Genomic DNA, 21,146 nt, shown 5'->3' with positions numbered 1-21,146 from the left:
GCGCCGTTTAATCCCCAGTTATTAATATGGACCTAAAAATCCCAGGAGAGGGAGGCCCCTCTGTTATTATGTAATGCCTGGTCCTATACAGAGCCCTCAGCTGAGCGCCGTTTAATCCTCAGTTATTAATATGGACCTAAAAATCCCAGGAGAGGGCGGCCCCTCTGTTATTATGTAATGCCTGGTCCTATACAGAGCCCTCAGCTGAGCGCCGTTTAATCCTCAGTTATTAATATGGACCTAAAAATCCCAGGAGAGGGCGGCCCCTCTGTTATTATGTAATGCCTGGTCCTATACAGAGCCCTCAGCTGAGCGCCATTTAATCCTCAGTTATTAATATGGACCTAAAAATCCCAGGAGAGGGAGGCCCCTCTGTTATTATGTAATGCCTGGTCCTATACAGAGCCCTCAGCTGAGCGCCGTTTAATCCCCAGTTATTAATATGGACCTAAAAATCCCAGGAGAGGGCGGCTCCTCTGTTATTATGTAATGCCTGGTCCTATACAGAGCCCTCAGCTGAGCGCCGTTTAATCCCCAGTTATTAATATGGACCTAAAAATCCCAGGAGAGGGAGGCCCCTCTGTTATTATGTAATGCCTGTCCTATACAGAGCCCTCAGCTGAGCGCCGTTTAATCCTCAGTTATTAATATGGACCTAAAAATCCCAGGAGAGGGAGGCCCCTCTGTTATTATGTAATGCCTGGTCCTATACAGAGCCCTCAGCTGAGCGCCGTTTAAATCCCCAGTTATTAATATGGACCTAAAAATCCCAGGAGAGGGAGGCCCCTCTGTTATTATGTAATGCCTGGTCCTATACAGAGCCCTCAGCTGAGCGCCGTTTAATCCCCAGTTATTAATATGGACCTAAAAATCCCAGGAGAGGGCGGCTCCTCTGTTATTATGTAATGCCTGGTCCTATACAGAGCCCTCAGCTGAGCGCCGTTTAATCCCCAGTTATTAATATGGACCTAAACATCCCAGGAGAGGGCGGCTCCTCTGTTATTATGTAATGCCTGGTCCTATACAGAGCCCTCAGCTGAGCACCGTTTAATCCCCAGTTATTAATATGGACCTAAAAATCCCAGGAGAGGGAGGCCCCTCTGTTATTATGTAATGCCTGGTCCTATACAGAGCCCTCAGCTGAGCACCGTTTAATCCCCAGTTATTAATATGGACCTAAAAATCCCAGGAGAGGGAGGCTCCTCTGTTATATGTAATGCCTGGTCCTATACAGAGCCCTCAGCTGAGCACCGTTTAATCCCCAGTTATTAATATGGACCTAAAAATCCCAGGAGAGGGAGGCCCCTCTGTTATTATGTAATGCCTGGTCCTATACAGAGCCCTCAGCTGAGCACCGTTTAATCCTCAGTTATTAATATGGACCTAAAAATCCCAGGAGAGGGAGGCTCCTCTGTTATTATGTAATGCCTGGTCCTATACAGAGCCCTCAGCTGAGCACCGTTTAATCCCCAGTTATTAATATGGACCTAAAAATCCCAGGAGAGGGAGGCCCCTCTGTTATTATGTAATGCCTGGTCCTATACAGAGCCCTCAGCTGAGCACCGTTTAATCCCCAGTTATTAATATGGACCTAAAAATCCCAGGAGAGGGAGGCTCCTCTGTTATTATGTAATGCCTGGTCCTATACAGAGCCCTCAGCTGAGCACCGTTTAATCCTCAGTTATTAATATGGACCTAAAAATCCCAGGAGAGGGAGGCTCCTCTGTTATTATGTAATGCCTGGTCCTATACAGAGCCCTCAGCTGAGCACCGTTTAATCCCCAGTTATTAATATGGACCTAAAAATCCCAGGAGAGGGAGGCCCCTCTGTTAATATGTAATGCCTGGTCCTATACAGAGCCCTCAGCTGAGCACCGTTTAATCCCCAGTTATTAATATGGACCTAAAAATCCCAGGAGAAGGGAGGCCCCTCTGTTATTATTTAATGCTTGGTCCTATACAGAGCCCTCAGCTGAGCACCGTTTAATCCTCAGTTATTAATATGGACCTAAAAATCCCAGGAGAGGGAGGCCCCTCTGTTATTATGTAATGCCTGGTCCTATACAGAGCCCTCAGCTGAGCACCGTTTAATCCTCAGTTATTAATATGGACCTAAAAATCCCAGGAGAGGGAGGCCCTCTGTTATTATGTAATGCCTGGTCCTATACAGAGCCCTCAGCTGAGCACCGTTTAATCCTCCGTTATTAATATAGACCTAAAAATCCCAGGAGAGGGAGGCCCCTCTGTTATTATGTAATGCCTGGTCCTATACAGAGCACTCAGCTGAGCACCGTTTAATCCCCAGTTATTAATATGGACCTAAAAAATCCCAGGAGAGGGAGGCCCCTCTGTTATTATGTAATGCCTGGTCCTATACAGAGCCCTCAGCTGAGCACCGTTTAATCCCCAGTTATTATATGGACCTAAAAATCCCAGGAGAGGGAGGCCCCTCTGTTATTATGTAATGCCCGGTCCTATACAGAGCCCTCAGCTGAGCACCGTTTAATCCCCAGTTTATTAATATGGACCTAAAAAATCCCAGGAGAGGGAGGCCCCCCTGTTATTATGTAATGCCCGGTCCTATACAGAGCCCTCAGCTGAGCACCGTTTAATCCTCAGTTATTAATATGGACCTAAAAATCCCAGGAGAGGGCGGCTCCTCTGTTATTATGTAATGCCTGGTCCTATACAGAGCCCTCAGCTGAGCACCGTTTAATCCCAGTTATTAATATGGACCTAAAAATCCCAGGAGAGGGAGGCTCCTCTGTTATTATGTAATGCCTGGTCCTATACAGAGCCCTCAGCTGAGCGCCGTTTAATCCCCAGTTATTAATATGGACCTAAAAATCCCAGGAGAGGGAGGCCCCTCTGTTATTATGTAATGCCTGGTCCTATACAGAGCCCTCAGCTGAGCGCCGATTAAATCCCCAGTTATTAATATGGACCTAAAAATCCCAGGAGAGGGAGGCCCCTCTGTTATTATGTAATGCCTGGTCCTATACAGAGCCCTCAGCTGAGCGCCGTTTAATCCCCAGTTATTAATATGGACCTAAAAATCCCAGGAGAGGGAGGCTCCTCTGTTATTATGTAATGCCTGGTCCTATACAGAGCCCTCAGCTGAGCGCCGTTTAATCCCCAGTTATTAATATGGACCTAAAAATCCCAGGAGAGGGAGGCCCCTCTGTTATTATGTAATGCCTGGTCCTATACAGAGCCCTCAGCTGAGCGCCGTTTAATCCCCAGTTATTAATATGGACCTAAAAAATCCCAGGAGAGGGAGGCTCCTCTGTTATTATGTAATGCCTGGTCCTATACAGAGCCCTCAGCTGAGCGCCGTTTAATCCTCAGTTATTAATATGGACCTAAAAATCCCAGGAGAGGGAGGCTCCTCTGTTATTATGTAATGCCTGGTCCTATACAGAGCACTCAGCTGAGCGCCGTTTAATCCTCAGTTATTAATATGGACCTAAAAATCCCAGGAGAGGGAGGCCCCTCTGTTATTATGTAATGCCTGGTCCTATACAGAGCCCTCAGCTGAGCGCCGTTTAATCCTCAGTTATTAATATGGACCTAAAAATCCCAGGAGAGGGAGGCTCCTCTGTTATTATGTAATGCCTGGTCCTATACAGAGCCCTCAGCTGAGCGCCGTTTAATCCTCAGTTATTAATATGGACCTAAAAATCCCAGGAGAGGGAGGCCCCTCTGTTATTATGTAATGCCTGGTCCTATACAGAGCACTCAGCTGAGCACCGTTTAATCCTCAGTTATTAATATGGACCTAAAAATCCCAGGAGAGGGAGGCCCCTCTGTTATTATGTAATGCCTGGTCCTATACAGAGCACTCAGCTGAGCACCGTTTAATCCTCAGTTATTAATATGGACCTAAAAATCCCAGGAGAGGGAGGCCCCTCTGTTATTATGTAATGCCTGGTCCTATACAGAGCCCTCAGCTGAGCACCGTTTAATCCCCAGTTATTAATATGGACCTAAAAATCCCAGGAGAGGGAGGCCCCTCTGTTATTATGTAATGCCTGGTCCTATACAGAGCCCTCAGCTGAGCACCATTTAATCCTCAGTTATTAATATGGACCTAAAAATCCCAGGAGAGGGAGGCTCCTCTGTTATTATGTAATGCCTGGTCCTATACAGAGCCCTCAGCTGAGCACCGTTTAATCCTCAGTTATTAATATGGACCTAAAAATCCCAGGAGAGGGAGGCCCCTCTGTTATTATGTAATGCCTGGTCCTATACAGAGCACTCAGCTGAGCGCCGTTTAATCCTCAGTTATTAATATGGACCTAAAAATCCCAGGAGAGGGAGGCCCCTCTGTTATTATGTAATGCCTGGTCCTATACAGAGCCCTCAGCTGAGCGCCGTTTAATCCTCAGTTATTAATATGGACCTAAAAATCCCAGGAGAGGGCGGCTCCTCTGTTATTATGTAATGCCTGGTCCTATACAGAGCCCTCAGCTGAGCGCCGTTTAATCCCCAGTTATTAATATGGACCTAAAAATCCCAGGAGAGGGAGGCTCCTCTGTTATTATGTAATGCCTGGTCCTATACAGAGCCCTCAGCTGAGCGCCGTTTAATCCCCAGTTATTAATATGGACCTAAAAATCCCAGGAGAGGGAGGCCCCTCTGTTATTATGTAATGCCTGGTCCTATACAGAGCCCTCAGCTGAGCGCCGTTTAATCCCCAGTTATTAATATGGACCTAAAAATCCCAGGAGAGGGCGGCTCCTCTGTTATTATGTAATGCCTGGTCCTATACAGAGCCCTCAGCTGAGCGCCGTTTAATCCCCAGTTATTAATATGGACCTAAAAATCCCAGGAGAGGGAGGCCCCTCTGTTATTATGTAATGCCTGGTCCTATACAGAGCCCTCAGCTGAGCGCCGTTTAATCCTCAGTTATTAATATGGACCTAAAAATCCCAGGAGAGGGAGGCCCCTCTGTTATTATGTAATGCCTGGTCCTATACAGAGCCCTCAGCTGAGCGCCGTTTAATCCCCAGTTATTAATATGGACCTAAAAATCCCAGGAGAGGGAGGCCCCTCTGTTATTATGTAATGCCTGGTCCTATACAGAGCCCTCAGCTGAGCGCCGTTTAATCCCCAGTTATTAATATGGACCTAAAAATCCCAGGAGAGGGCGGCTCCTCTGTTATTATGTAATGCCTGGTCCTATACAGAGCCCTCAGCTGAGCGCCGTTTAATCCCCAGTTATTAATATGGACCTAAACATCACAGGAGAGGGAGGCTCCTCTGTTATTATGTAATGCCTGGTCCTATACAGAGCCCTCAGCTGAGCACCGTTTAATCCCCAGTTATTAATATGGACCTAAAAATCCCAGGAGAGGGAGGCCCCTCTGTTATTATGTAATGCCTGGTCCTATACAGAGCCCTCAGCTGAGCACCGTTTAATCCCCAGTTATTAATATGGACCTAAAAATCCCAGGAGAGGGAGGCTCCTCTGTTAATATGTAATGCCTGGTCCTATACAGAGCCCTCAGCTGAGCACCGTTTAATCCCCAGTTATTAATATGGACCTAAAAATCCCAGGAGAGGGAGGCTCCTCTGTTATTATGTAATGCCTGGTCCTATACAGAGCCCTCAGCTGAGCACCGTTTAATCCTCAGTTATTAATATGGACCTAAAAATCCCAGGAGAGGGAGGCCCCTCTGTTATTATGTAATGCCTGGTCCTATACAGAGCCCTCAGCTGAGCACCGTTTAATCCCCAGTTATTAATATGGACCTAAAAATCCCAGGAGAGGGAGGCCCCTCTGTTATTATGTAATGCCTGGTCCTATACAGAGCCCTCAGCTGAGCACCGTTTAATCCCCAGTTATTAATATGGACCTAAAAATCCCAGGAGAGGGAGGCTCCTCTGTTATTATGTAATGCCTGGTCCTATACAGAGCCCTCAGCTGAGCACCGTTTAATCCTCAGTTATTAATATGGACCTAAAAATCCCAGGAGAGGGAGGCTCCTCTGTTATTATGTAATGCCTGGTCCTATACAGAGCCCTCAGCTGAGCACCGTTTAATCCCCAGTTATTAATATGGACCTAAAAATCCCAGGAGAGGGAGGCCCCTCTGTTAATATGTAATGCCTGGTCCTATACAGAGCCCTCAGCTGAGCACCGTTTAATCCCCAGTTATTAATATGGACCTAAAAATCCCAGGAGAAGGGAGGCCCCTCTGTTATTATGTAATGCTTGGTCCTATACAGAGCCCTCAGCTGAGCACCGTTTAATCCTCAGTTATTAATATGGACCTAAAAATCCCAGGAGAGGGAGGCTCCTCTGTTAATATGTAATGCCTGGTCCTATACAGAGCCCTCAGCTGAGCACCGTTTAATCCCCAGTTATTAATATGGACCTAGAAATCCCAGGAGAGGGAGGCCCCTCTGTTATTATGTAATGCCTGGTTCTATACAGAGCCCTCAGCTGAGCACCGTTTAATCCCCAGTTATTAATATGGACCTAAAAATCCCAGGAGAGGGAGGCTCCTCTGTTATTATGTAATGCCTGGTCCTATACAGAGCCCTCAGCTGAGCACCGTTTAATCCTCAGTTATTAATATGGACCTAAAAATCCCAGGAGAGGGAGGCTCCTCTGTTATTATGTAATGCCTGGTCCTATACAGAGCCCTCAGCTGAGCACCGTTTAATCCCCAGTTATTAATATGGACCTAAAAATCCCAGGAGAGGGAGGCCCCTCTGTTATTATGTAATGCCTGGTCCTATACAGAGCCCTCAGCTGAGCACCGTTTAATCCCCAGTTATTAATATGGACCTAAAAATCCCAGGAGAGGGCGGCTCCTCTGTTATTATGTAATGCCTGGTCCTATACAGAGCCCTCAGCTGAGCACCGTTTAATCCCCAGTTATTAATATGGACCTAAAAATCCCAGGAGAGGGAGGCCCCTCTGTTATTATGTAATGCCTGGTCCTATACAGAGCCCTCAGCTGAGCACCGTTTAATCCTCAGTTATTAATATGGACCTAAAAATCCCAGGAGAGGGAGGCCCCTCTGTTATTATGTAATGCCTGGTCCTATACAGAGCCCTCAGCTGAGCACCGTTTAATCCTCCGTTATTAATATGGACCTAAAAATCCCAGGAGAGGGAGGCCCCTCTGTTATTATGTAATGCCTGGTCCTATACAGAGCCCTCAGCTGAGAACCGTTTAATCCCCAGTTATTAATATGGACCTAAAAATCCCAGGAGAGGGCGGCTCCTCTGTTATTATGTAATGCCTGGTCCTATACAGAGCCCTCAGCTGAGCACCGTTTAATCCTCAGTTATTAATATGGACCTAAAAATCCCAGGAGAGGGAGGCCCCTCTGTTATTATGTAATGCCTGGTCCTATACAGAGCCCTCAGCTGAGCACCGTTTAATCCTCAGTTATTAATATGGACCTAAAAATCCCAGGAGAGGGAGGCCCCTCTGTTATTATGTAATGCCTGGTCCTATACAGAGCCCTCAGCTGAGCACCGTTTAATCCTCAGTTATTAATATGGACCTAAAAATCCCAGGAGAGGGAGGCCCCTCTGTTATTATGTAATGCCTGGTCCTATACAGAGCCCTCAGCTGAGCACCGTTTAATCCTCAGTTATTAATATGGACCTAAAAATCCCAGGAGAGGGAGGCCCCTCTGTTATTATGTAATGCCTGATCCTATACAGAGCCCTCAGCTGAGCACCGTTTAATCCACAGTTGGACGTGGGTTTCGGACGCGCATTCACAGCCTCTTATTCCATAAGGGGATTAGTGCGTCCAACCCCTCCCCCCTGTAACTAATAGTGCTTAGCACATCAGAGGCATGTACGGTAGATGAGGATATCAGTTATTCGCGGCAGATCAAGAAAAAAGTGCACCCAACCTGCAAACGTTTGTGCTCAGAAATTAACGCCTGCCCGGAGCACAGAGAGAGATATGAAATCAGCAGAGCAAAATGCTGAAAAAAATGTGTTTAAAGTGTGCGGGTAATGAGGTTAGGAAAAGGGACGATGAATTAGGAAGCGCCTGGAGTGCACAGGTCAGGAGGACGGATGCTGATAAAACTGAGCGTGCGTTTTCCTAATCCGCTGACAGCCACCTCTCCTGGGTGCCCGGAGCCGAGCAGGAGCTAGGGCTGCACATTTGCCCCTAGCTCACGGGCCCGATCTCTTTAAAGTGCTGCAGAAGATGGGCTTGGGTTAAAGCTGCTACTTCCCCTGGATAAGGGGGTAATACCCTAACCCCAAAGCCTGCCCGCAGGATAATGGGGGCTTCTTCTGAGAAGGGAAGCTCGGCATCGGTGTCCTCCGTCCCAGCTCTTCTTCATCACTCTGCCCCCTCAGCCCTCTCCAGAAAGAGGTAGGCAGAGTTTACACATCCGGCCTCATCTCTTATCAGGAGGAAGGGCCACAAATTTATTTTTATTTGCCAGTGAGCTTATGTTCACCCTGACTAATCCGGAATCCTCCTCGAGATCATTGTCATCCGAAATGCAGAGATAGGGTGAGGTCTCTGCTTGCAAGGTTAATGAAAATAAGACAGATCTGATGTTCTCCCGAATGCCCGTCTATAAAAGCCTTTAAATAAATACATAAGTATTGAATGTTTGTCTGCACCGATTTGGTCTTCGTGGCAGAGGCAGCTCCCTTTCACTGGGCTAAGGATGGGCTGAAGGGGGTGCACGTTGGGACTCACTTAGATCTATCATTCAGGGGAGAGGGGAGAGACCACACTTTTCATGGCTAGGAAGGGTTGGAGGCTGTAAAAATGAATCTTCTACCACCGTCCTGCTGTGTTCCCAACATCGCCGGTCCCTATCCCAGACCGGATTGTGAAATCATGCAAGAAAAAGGTCCTTGGCGTCACGTGGAAGCAGCGACCCCCTACCCCCACGGGTTGCAAAATGCATTTTATATTTAATCTAAACGATGGGGAGGACTGGGTGAGCCCACGCTCCTATGGTACCGAGTGGCATAGAGGATCCAACATTAAACAGTGGGGGTCAGCTGAAACAGGATATTGGGGATGATGTTCCACCAGCAATGAATTTGGTCACCTAAGGGATTTGGACAAGGTGTGGACGAGTGCTCCCCTTTCAGCAAACTAACGATGGATGTTTGGAGTAGGGGGATGCGAGCGCTGGTGGGAGATAGGGCCCATTACCTCTGCACTACTCTACACCTGGAAATAATGTGGGAGCAGGTGCCAATGGGGGGCTCTTGGGCTGACTAGTTTGCACCAGGCCTGGGATGGATGGACGGAGAATAATACCTTTTGCTGTTGATCTTAGAGTTGGTGATGCGTTTTCATGTACACAGTTGGCGTCTCTTATGCACTGGAAACTGTAGACGCATTTACACAAGATAAGGCGACATTTGAAGATTACTGTGAAAGTGCTGAGCCATCACTAGAGCCTATGCAGAGGTGAAAATGATGCAGACTCATATTGCTGTAGGGGAGAGGGATATAAGGGTAGTCCTAGCTGAGACAACGTGGGGTCACTGTTTTCTGGACAGGGGAAAGAGCTGTGTTACCTCACCAATAGTAGCTATAAGGTGCTTAGTCGCTGGCATGTGATCCTGACGAGACTCCATAGGATGTATTTATGTTGGAGAGGATATGGAGGAATGGGATAGTAGCTATAAGGTGCTTAATTGCTGGCATGTGATCCTGACGAGACTCCATAGGATGTATTTATGTTGGAGAGGATATGGAGGGCTGGGATAGTAGCTATAAGGTGCTTAGTCGCTGGCATGTGATCCTGACGAGACTCCATAGGATGTATTTATGTTGGAGAGGAGATGGAGGAATGGGATAGTAGCTATAAGGTGCTTAGTTGCTGGCAAGTGATCCAGACGAGACTCCATAGGATGTATTTATGTTGGGGAGGATATGGAGGGCTGGGATAGTAGCTATAAGGTGCTTAGTTGCTGGCATGTGATCCTGACGAGACTCCATAGGACGTATTTATGTTGGGGAGGATATGGAGGAATGGGATAGTAGCTATAAGGTGCTTAGTTGCTGGCATGTGATCCTGACGAGACTCCATAGGATGTATTTATGTTGGAGAGGATATGGAGGGCTGGGATAGTAGCTATAAGGTGCTTAGTCGCTGGCATGTGATCCTGACGAGACTCCGTAGGATGTATTTATGTTGGAGAGGAGATGGAGGAATGGGATAGTAGCTATAAGGTGCTTAGTCGCTGGCATGTGATCCTGACGAGACTCCGTAGGATGTATTTATGTTGGAGAGGAGATGGAGGAATGGGATAGTAGCTATAAGGTGCTTAGTCGCTGGCCTGTGATCCTGACGAGACTCCATAGGATGTATTTATGTTGGAGAGGATATGGAGGGCTGGGATAGTAGCTATAAGGTGCTTAGTCGCTGGCATGTGATCCTGACGAGACTCCGTAGGATGTATTTATGTTGGGGAGGATATGGAGGAATGGGATAGTAGCTATAAGGTGCTTAGTTGCTGGCATGTGATCCTGACGAGACTCCATAGGATGTATTTATGTTGGAGAGTATATGGAGGGCTGGGATAGTAGCTATAAGGTGCTTAGTCGCTGGCATGTGATCCTGACGAGACTCCGTAGGATGTATTTATGTTGGAGAGGAGATGGAGGAATGGGATAGTAGCTATAAGGTGCTTAGTCGCTGGCATGTGATCCTGACGAGACTCCGTAGGATGTATTTATGTTGGAGAGGAGATGGAGGAATGGGATAGTAGCTATAAGGTGCTTAGTCGCTGGCCTGTGATCCTGACGAGACTCCATAGGATGTATTTATGTTGGAGAGGATATGGAGGGCTGGGATAGTAGCTATAAGGTGCTTAGTCGCTGGCATGTGATCCTGACGAGACTCCGTAGGATGTATTTATGTTGGAGAGGAGATGGAGGGCTGGGATAGTAGCTATAAGGTGCTTAGTCGCTGGCATGTGATCCTGACGAGACTCCATAGGATGTATTTATGTTGGAGAGGAGATGGAGGGCTGGGATAGTAGCTATAAGGTGCTTAGTCGCTGGCATGTGATCCTGACGAGACTCCATAGGATGTATTTATGTTGGAGAGGATATGGAGGAATGGGATAGTAGCTATAAGGTGCTTAGTTGCTGGCAAGTGATCCAGACGAGACTCCATAGGATGTATTTATGTTGGGGAGGATATGGAGGGCTGGGATAGTAGCTATAAGGTGCTTAGTTGCTGGCATGTGATCCTGACGAGACTCCATAGGACGTATTTATGTTGGGGAGGATATGGAGGAATGGGATAGTAGCTATAAGGTGCTTAGTTGCTGGCATGTGATCCTGACGAGACTCCATAGGATGTATTTATGTTGGAGAGGATATGGAGGGCTGGGATAGTAGCTATAAGGTGCTTAGTCGCTGGCATGTGATCCTGACGAGACTCCGTAGGATGTATTTATGTTGGAGAGGAGATGGAGGAATGGGATAGTAGCTATAAGGTGCTTAGTCGCTGGCATGTGATCCTGACGAGACTCCGTAGGATGTATTTATGTTGGAGAGGAGATGGAGGAATGGGATAGTAGCTATAAGGTGCTTAGTCGCTGGCCTGTGATCCTGACGAGACTCCGTAGGATGTATTTATGTTGGAGAGGATATGGAGGAATGGGATAGTAGCTATAAGGTGCTTAGTCGCTGGCATGTGATCCTGGTGAAACTCCATAGGATGTATTTATGTTGGAGAGGATATGGAGGAATGGGATAGTAGCTATAAGGTGCTTAGTCGCTGGCATGTGATCCTGACGAGACTCCATAGGATGTATTTATGTTGGGGAGTATATGGAGGAATGGGATAGTAGCTATAAGGTGCTTAGTCGCTGGCATGTGATCCTGACGAGACTCCATAGGATGTATTTATGTTGGAGAGGATATGGAGGAATGGGATAGTAGCTATAAGGTGCTTAGTCGCTGGCCTGTGATCCTGGTGAGACTCCATAGGATGTATTTATGTTGGAGAGGATATGGAGGGCTGGGATAGTAGCTATAAGGTGCTTAGGCGCTGGCATGTGATCCTGACGAGACTCCATAGGATGTATTTATGTTGGAGAGGATATGGAGGAATGGGATAGTGGCTATAAGGTGCTTAGTCGCTGGCATGTGATCCTGACGAGACTCCATAGGATGTATTTATGTTGGGGAGGATATGGAGGAATGGGATAGTAGCTATAAGGTGCTTAGTCGCTGGCATGTGATCCTGACGAGACTCCATAGGATGTATTTATGTTGGGGAGTATATGGAGGAATGGGATAGTAGCTATAAGGTGCTTAGTCGCTGGCATGTGATCCCGACCAGACTCCATAGGATGTATTTATGTTGGAGAGGATATGGAGGGCTGGGATAGTAGCTATAAGGTGCTTAGTCGCTGGCATGTGATCCTGGTGAGACTCCATAGGATGTATTTATGTTGGAGAGGATATGGAGGAATGGGATAGTAGCTATAAGGTGCTTAGTCGCTGGCCTGTGATCCTGGTGAGACTCCATAGGATGTATTTATGTTGGAGAGGATATGGAGGAATGGGATAGTAGCTATAAGGTGCTTAGTTGCTGGCCTGTGATCCTGACGAGACTCCATAGGATGTATTTATGTTGGAGAGGATATGGAGGAATGGGATAGTAGCTATAAGGTGCTTAATTGCTGGCATGTGATCCTGACGAGACTCCATAGGATGTATTTATGTTGGAGAGGATATGGAGGGCTGGGATAGTAGCTATAAGGTGCTTAGGCGCTGGCATGTGATCCTGACGAGACTCCATAGGATGTATTTATGTTGGAGAGGAGATGGAGGAATGGGATAGTAGCTATAAGGTGCTTAGGCGCTGGCATGTGATCCTGACGAGACTCCATAGGATGTATTTATGTTGGAGAGGAGATGGAGGAATGGGATAGTAGCTATAAGGTGCTTAGGCGCTGGCATGTGATCCTGACGAGACTCCATAGGATGTATTTATGTTGGGGAGGATATGGAGGAATGGGATAGTAGCTATAAGGTGCTTAGTCGCTGGCCTGTGATCCTGACGAGACTCCATAGGATGTATTTATGTTGGAGAGGATATGGAGGAATGGGATAGTAGCTATAAGGTGCTTAGTCGCTGGCCTGTGATCCTGACGAGACTCCATAGGATGTATTTATGTTGGGGAGGATATGGAGGAATGGGATAGTAGCTATAAGGTGCTTAGTCTCTGGCATGTGATCCTGACGAGACTCCATAGGATGTATTTATGTTGGGGAGGATATGGAGGAATGGGATAGTAGCTATAAGGTGCTTAGGCGCTGGCATGTGATCCTGACGAGACTCCATAGGATGTATTTATGTTGGGGAGGATATGGAGGAATGGGATAGTAGCTATAAGGTGCTTAGTCGCTGGCATGTGATCCTGACGAGACTCCATAGGATGTATTTATGTTGGAGAGGATATGGAGGAATGGGATAGTAGCTATAAGGTGCTTAGGCGCTGGCATGTGATCCTGACGAGACTCCATAGGATGTATTTATGTTGGGGAGGATATGGAGGAATGGGATAGTAGTTATAAGGTGCTTAGGCGCTGGCAAGTGATCCTGGTGAGACTCCATAGTATGTATTTATGTTGGAGAGGAGATGGAGGGCTGGGATAGTAGCTATAAGGTGCTTAGGTGCTGGCATGTGATCCTGACGAGACTCCATAGGATGTATTTATGTTGGAGAGGATATGGAGGGCCGGGATAGTAGCTATAAGGTGCTTAGGCGCTGGCATGTGATCCTGACGAGACTCCGTAGGATGTATTTATGTTGGAGAGGATATGGAGGAATGGGATAGTAGCTATAAGGTGCTTAGGTGCTGGCATGTGATCCTGATGAGACTCCATAGGATGTATTTATGTTGGAGAGGATATGGAGGGCCGGGATAGTAGCTATAAGGTGCTTAGGCGCTGGCATGTGATCCTGACGAGACTCCATAGGATGTATTTATGTTGGAGAGGATATGGAGGGCCGGGATAGTAGCTATAAGGTGCTTAGGTGCTGGCATGTGATCCTGACGAGACTCCATAGGATGTATTTATGTTGGAGAGGATATGGAGGGCCGGGATATTAGCTATAAGGTGCTTAGGCGCTGGCATGTGATCCTGACGAGACTCCATAGGATGTATTTATGTTGGAGAGGAGATGGAGGGCTGGGATAGTAGCTATAAGGTGCTTAGGCGCTGGCATGTGATCCTGATGAGACTCCATAGGATGTATTTATGTTGGAGAGGAGATGGAGGGCTGGGATAGTAGCTATAAGGTGCTTAGGTGCTGGCATGTGATCCTGACGAGACTCCATAGGATGTATTTATGTTGGAGAGGATATGGAGGGCCGGGATAGTAGCTATAAGGTGCTTAGGCGCTGGCATGTGATTCTGACGAGACTCCTTAGGATGTATTTATGTTGGAGAGGATATGGAGGGCCGGGATAGTAGCTATAAGGTGCTTAGGTGCTGGCATGTGATCCTGACGAGACTCCATAGGATGTATTTATGTTGGAGAGGATATGGAGGGCCGGGATAGTAGCTATAAGGTGCTTAGGTGCTGGCATGTGATCCTGACGAGACTCCATAGGATGTATTTATGTTGGAGAGGAGATGGAGGGCTGGGATAGTAGCTATAAGGTGCTTAGGTGCTGGCATGTGATCCTGACGAGACTCCATAGGATGTATTTATGTTGGAGAGGAGATGGAGGGCTGGGATAGTAGCTATAAGTTGCTTAATTGCTGGCATGTGATCCTGACGAGACTCCATAGGATGTATTTATGTTGGAGAGGATATGGAGGGCCGGGATAGTAGCTATAACGTGCTTAGGCGCTGGCATGTGATCCTGACGAGACTCCATAGGATGTATTTATGTTGGAGAGAATATGGAGGGCTGGGATAGTAGCTATAACGTGCTTAGGCGCTGGCATGTGATCCTGACGAGACTCCATAGGATGTATTTATGTTGGAGAGGATATGGAGGGCCGGGATAGTAGCTATAAGGTGCTTAGGTGCTGGCATGTGATCCTGACGAGACTCCATAGGATGTATTTATGTTGGAGAGGAGATGGAGGGCTGGGATAGTAGCTATAAGGTGCTTAGGTGCTGGCATGTGATCCTGACGAGACTCCATAGGATGTATTTATGTTGGAGAGGAGATGGAGGGCTGGGATAGTAGCTATAAGTTGCTTAATTGCTGGCATGTGATCCTGACGAGACTCCATAGGATGTATTTATGTTGGAGAGGATATGGAGGGCCGGGATAGTAGCTATAACGTGCTTAGGCGCTGGCATGTGATCCTGACGAGACTCCATAGGATGTATTTATGTTGGAGAGAATATGGAGGGCTGGGATAGTAGCTATAAGGTGCTTAGTCGCTGGCATGTGATCCCGACGAGACTCCATAGGATGTATTTATGTTGGAGAGGATATGGAGGAATGGGATAGTAGCTATAAGGTGCTTAGTCGCTGGCATGTGATCCCGACGAGACTCCATAGGATGTATTTATGTTGGGGAGGATATGGAGGGCTGGGATAGTAGCTATAAGGTGCTTAGGTGCTGGCATGTGATCCTGATGAGACTCCATAGGATGTATTTATGTTGGAGAGGATATGGAGGGCCGGGATCTTTCTTCCATATTTGGTAGCAATGCCTGGAGGTCACAAGAGATTGGGACAGGATCCCAAATGTTCTTCTGGACCCCAAGCCTTTTCTGCTTAAGCTACCGGTAGCACATGTGGCGCATCACCGGCAACATCTGGTGCTGCAGATAATCATAGCAGCGTTCTGGGGGTGTATGGCAGAGATAAGAGAGGGTCGGTCTTAGGGGGAACATGATGACAAGACATGGGCCCCTTACATCCAGCGGGGCACTGTGGCCCTTAGTTGATATGAACTTGAAAACTTGTGGTTAGTGCTGACCCTCCCTAGATCTCTTCCAGGCGATATTTTGTAATTGCAGATAAGATCCCTTCATTGGGAGGGGGAGGAATGGGATAAGCTGATATGTTGTGAGGTTGGTGCTGTGGATACGATTGATCTGTGTATGTGTTCATTAATATGGAAAGGCTGCATTGCCTGCATATATTTTGATATAAAATGTGAATTGTGTGTGTAATGTAGCCCCATGCCCAGACGCAGATTAAGGACGAGGCCCGTGTCATTCATACCCTAATCTGAAGCCGTTCCTTATACAGCCCGCCCTCTGTGCTCACTAACAGAAGAGGTGGTGTCCAGGGGCTCCAGGTCCTTCCTCTAGAGATCTGTGCCCTAACCTCTGAATGTGGGTCGGCTTCCCTCCCCTCCCCTTCCTGCTTTCCCAGGCCCACGTCTGCCGTCTTCAGCCAGGATCTCTCTGCACAGATTCAGAGAATGTTTTCTCTCGGGGTAATCATTTACTACTTCTTCCCAAGGCTCGCTCCCGCCACAACCTCATTTTCCATTCTCACACTTAATCCACCAATCCCTCTCCTACCTGGGAGTTTAGTGAAACGGGATAAGCTGAGGGCATTGAACTATGGGGTTAAGAATGATTTAGTGAGGAATAAAGCGATCGGCACTGGCGGGAATCAGCCACACCAAAAATACAGATTTAGTTTCAGGCAAAGCCAATGCAACGTCTTGCTCTTCTCTGCAACCTTTCTCAAGGAGATGAGCTCCAGTGGGAGTGCAAAGATGGGATCCAACAAGTCCATTTCTGTATTTAGTTAGTTTGCCCTGTAAGATAGATTTGGGGGCCTGCCCCCTTTCTGTTACGTAACAGGCGGTTGCACAGCCATGGGATAAGAAACACCCAGGATGCTTTGAGTTTACCTAATATTACGCTGGAATATTTCTTTTCTCGGGTGCAGCTGTGCATTTACCAATCTCTTTTCTGTGTCTTTCTGATCCTGAGGTTTGCTTTCTGCAGCTGTACAGATGGTTTCTGTTCTGTGTTTGCACAGGATTTCATAAACAGTCAGACACAGCGTGGGCATCACTGGATCGGACTTCGCATCCCCTCACCAGCGAGCTCCTGGACCTGGGTGGATGGTTCCCCATTAAATCGAAAGCTGTGAGTGGCTCCCTGGGATGTTTCAAAGTCAGTGAGGAGGGCTGACGCCCAGGTTTCAGTTATTGGCCGATCACCCTTGCGGTGTTTTTCTGTGCAATCAGATCCTGCAGCTGAAGGAGTGGGAGCAGCGTGAGGATGAGTCCATAACACACTGGGCCAAAGGTGGAACATTTCAGCTTGGCAGGAGTTCATTAACCCTTTCTTGTTAAGCACTGGCACCTGCAGAAGTTGTAGGCTCTTTCTGAGTGAATAGGTGGTGACGGTGGTGTCACGTGTGGGTGACCTGCTGGGACTACTCCCCCCTCCTTTACTTGTTCTGCAGTTACTCTTTCGGGATGAGGTAGCCGCTACTCCTCTCTCTTAAGATCAAGAAGCAGTCCTGCAGCGGGACCCCCGCCTCAGCTATAGGAGGCTGAACTTAGCCTCTCTGCATTAATAAGAGCAAGAAGCAGTCCTGCAGAGGCCCCCCCCATTAATAAGAGCAAGAAGCAGTCCTGCAGAGGCCCCCCCCATTAATAAGAGCAAGAAGCAGTCCTGCAGAGGGACCCCTGCCTCAGTTAGGTGGAGCCTGAACTTAGCCTCTCTGCATTAAAGGAAAGTTTGAGTTGCTTTGCCATCTTTCAAGGTTAGGAACCTAAAGCAAAGGTGCAGGAGGAAACCTTCCCACCCATCTCTTTCCCCTCCCTCCCCCCCCCCCCCCCTTTCTTGGTGCTCTCTCTAACTTCACAGGCTCCCTCCTCTACCTACCAGCCTAAAGCTCACCTTCCCACGATCGCTGCTGCCCCGATCACCAAAAAGACCAACTTTCCAACCAATTCCCTTCCCTCTACTCGCAAGAGAGAAGACCACCACATCCAGCTTAGAGAGAAGACCACCACCACCTCAACCTTCTCTCCTCCCCCTCCAGATTAGAGAGAAGACCACCACCATCTCAACCTTCTCTCCTCTCCCTCCAGCTTAGAGAGAAGACCACCACCATCTCAACCTTCTCTCCTCTCCCTCCAGCTTAGAGAGAAGACCACCACCACCTCAACCTTCTCTCCTCCCCCTCCAGATTAAGAAAGCCTAAACAACTCATCTTCTCTTACTGTTCCCTAGAGAGAACTTCCAAGCCATCTCTCCTCCCCTCACCCCTCCCTATCACAGAGAACAACTTCCCGCTCACCGCTCCTTATTTTCTCTTGGGGAAAATATTCACTAATGGATGCAGAGTTCTCCCTGCCTGGTGTGCTCAAATCAGCCATTTATTTTAGTTTTAGTAAGGCCTACGGATCCCTGCAGTGCACCTGGTCAGGAGAAAGGTATCAGTTTAATGCTGCCCGCCTTAAAGGGAAGAGTGCCCTGGCACTAGCAGAAGCAGCAAAAGATCATTTGTGCCATTCAGAGGATCCTCAGAGGTGGGGGAGTGAGGGGTAAAGCCTGGGATGGGCACAGAGGATCCTCAGAGGTGGGGGAGTGAGGGGTAAAGCCTGGGATAAGCACAGAGGATCCTCAGAGGTGGGGGAGTGAGAGGTAAAGCCTGGGATGGGCACAGAGGATCCTCAGAGGTGGGGGAGTGAGGGGTAAAGCCTGGGATAAGCACAGAGGATCCTCAGAGGTGGGGGAGTGAGGGGTAAAGCCTGGGATAAGCACAGAGGATCCTCAGAGGTGGGGGAGTGAGGGGTAAAGCCTGGGATGGGCACAGAGGATCCACAGAGGTGGGGGAGTGAGGGGTAAAGCCTGGGACGGGCACAGAGGATCCTCAGAGGTGGGGGAGTGAGGGATAAAGCCTGGAATAAGCACAGAGGATCCTCAGAGGTGGGGGAGTGAGGGGTAAAGCCTGGGATAAGCACAGAGGATCCTCAGAGGTGGGGGAGTGAGGGGTAAAGCCTGGGATAAGCACAGAGGATCCTCAGAGGTGGGGGGAGTGAGGATCACAGGGCCTGAGAGAAGTGTGGAGAGTTCTCGGCGACAGGGCAGTGAGGGCTCAGGTTTAGAGCAGCACTAAGCTCCTGCTGCAGACTGATTTCAGAGTTTGCAGCCTGTGCTCTGGTTGAATTTCTCTCGCTCCCTTTCTTTGGCAGATTCTCCATGTCCAGCTCCACGGCAGGGGACCAGTGCATGGCCGTGTATATGCACAGCTTTGATCCTGACTCCTGTAGCAATGTCTATAACTGGATTTGCCAGAAAGAAGCTGGGAACATGTGAGAGAGCCCCATTGCTGCTCATGGCCTGTGCTGGGAAGATACAGATCCTTTATGCCACGTGACACGGACAGTAAGGACACCCGTGCACCCTCCACACCTGGGCTAAGAGAACATTTTCAACTACAAGAATAAGGAAACTAATTTTAAGTACCATTGAGTGAACTGCAGCTCCTGTGAGGGGAGAGAGGTCACCTTCACCTCTGTAAACGCCAGGTTTGCTCCCCGAGTCATTGGAAGAAGGAAATACAAAATATTCTGTGAGGCCTGGTGCTGGCTGACCGGCCGAGCCTCCCCAAACCCAGGCTCTCTTACCGATTTTCTCCATCACCGCCACCCCGGAAGGTCGTTCCATGCCCTCACCTTCTTTTGGATGCAGAAATATTCCCCCATGTTAGGGCTGGGACCCTCATCCAGAACCAGAACCCCCTTTCCTCTGCCTTACCTACGCGGGGGAGGGATTTCAGCCTCTGCCTCCCCTCTCTCTCCCTACACAGATTTACTCCTTTTCTCATAAGACATTTTGGGCCAGAATTTATCGGGTTCCCATGAGAAGCAAGATCAGCGTCTCAGAACCAACAGGAAAAGCAAATCCCACAAATCTGAAACAGGGCAGAGACCCTGAGCAGAAACAGAGGAGGCGCAGGGACCCCCACGGGTACTGAAGGCAGGAACAGAGGCGCGAATCCTGGAGAGGGGAGAGAGTGGGGCCTGGGAAAGCTCAGAGATCACAGCTGGGGTGAAGGTAACCAAGCTCACTGGTGGCCTTAGGGGATGACAAAGCAGGAGTCCACCCGGGCCCCTAAAGCTTTGCAAAATGCTTTGTAGGGAGGTGAAGTTTGTAAAGGAAGTGGTGCTGTTTGCATTTTAACAGTAACTTCTCTACTAGGAAGAAGATTCATGATACAACTTGCACCGTGCATTCGTGGTAAGGGCGGTATAAGCCTGCCCAGGTTTTTACTCTTTGGGGTGACTCTTTTCTCTGCTAGGTCTTCACAATGAATGCAGAGTTCTTGTACCGCTGTTGAAATCACAGGGAGGTACAGGATGGGAATCCCCTTCCCAAGCTCTCTACCTCTTTCCTTCCATGTGAGGGGGAAGGAGATGCCGCCTCCTCCCTTCACAACCAGCAAGGCACCAACTCCTCAGTTGCTGGGGCTGTGCGCTGTCACCTACTCCCAGCACCCTCCTCCCACACAGGTCTATCCAGTACCGAGCGGTAGGAAGAGCTGCGTTAGTGCCCGGCGCACCCGCGGTTGCCGCACGCACAGTGCAGCTCACCTACCGCTCGATCCTGAACTATAATTTCATGCAAATGTAAACCGCGTCTAAGAAGGATCCGTGAAGCGTTAGGCCCGCGCAACCCATTTTACTGGATAGAGCACTATACAGTATCCTGGGTGCGCGGGCCTAACACTTCACGGCCACGCTGGTACCTGTCATTTCAAATGACAGGTACCAGGAAGTCGGGACTGCCAGTCCCCCCTCCCCTCCTCCCGAAGCAGGGCATGAAAAGCAGCCTTGCTCCGGGAGGAGGGGAGAAGAGACACTGACAGTGTGAAGCGGCGAAGCGACTTACTTTTTTTTGCAGCCATCAGCAGGAACGGATCGTGGCTCCCCTGCCTCCCGGGGAAGATGGACGCCTGCACGGGGGAAAGCGGCCCCTGTGCGTGCAATTGGCCGCTCAAGACGTGACGTCACAACGTTTGGCGTCACGGCATGTGACGTCACGTCTTGAGCAGCCAATTGCACGCACAGGGGCCGCTTTCTCCCGTGCAGGCGTCCATCTTCGCCAGGAGGCAGGGGAGCCACGATCTGTTCCTGCCGATGGCCGGAGGGCTGCAAAAAAAAGTAAGTCGCGCAGCGGGAGGCAGGAGAGGTCCGATGGGGGCTGCA

At 48.7% G+C, this 21,146-nt stretch overlaps 1 protein-coding gene across 1 annotated transcript in view; it reads left to right on the top strand.

The window, feature by feature from the left end:
• Positions 1 to 20,521, top strand: part of LOC115078201 (killer cell lectin-like receptor subfamily F member 1) — a 28,905-nt gene extending 8,384 nt beyond the window's left edge. Inside the window, exons 3-4 of the mRNA XM_029580953.1 lie at positions 16,958 to 17,067; positions 19,131 to 20,521. Coding sequence (XP_029436813.1) covers positions 16,958 to 17,067; positions 19,131 to 19,254 — 234 coding nt within the window. The 3' untranslated portion in view covers positions 19,255 to 20,521. The remainder of the gene's footprint in view (positions 1 to 16,957; positions 17,068 to 19,130) is intronic.
• Positions 20,522 to 21,146: the final 625 nt, after the last annotated feature.

This window comes from Rhinatrema bivittatum, chromosome 16 (genome assembly GCF_901001135.1).
Source record: "Rhinatrema bivittatum chromosome 16, aRhiBiv1.1, whole genome shotgun sequence".
NCBI lineage: Eukaryota > Metazoa > Chordata > Amphibia > Gymnophiona > Rhinatrematidae > Rhinatrema > Rhinatrema bivittatum.
The sequence above is the reverse complement of the archived record's forward strand: the minus strand, read 5'-3'. Positions and strand labels throughout refer to the sequence as shown.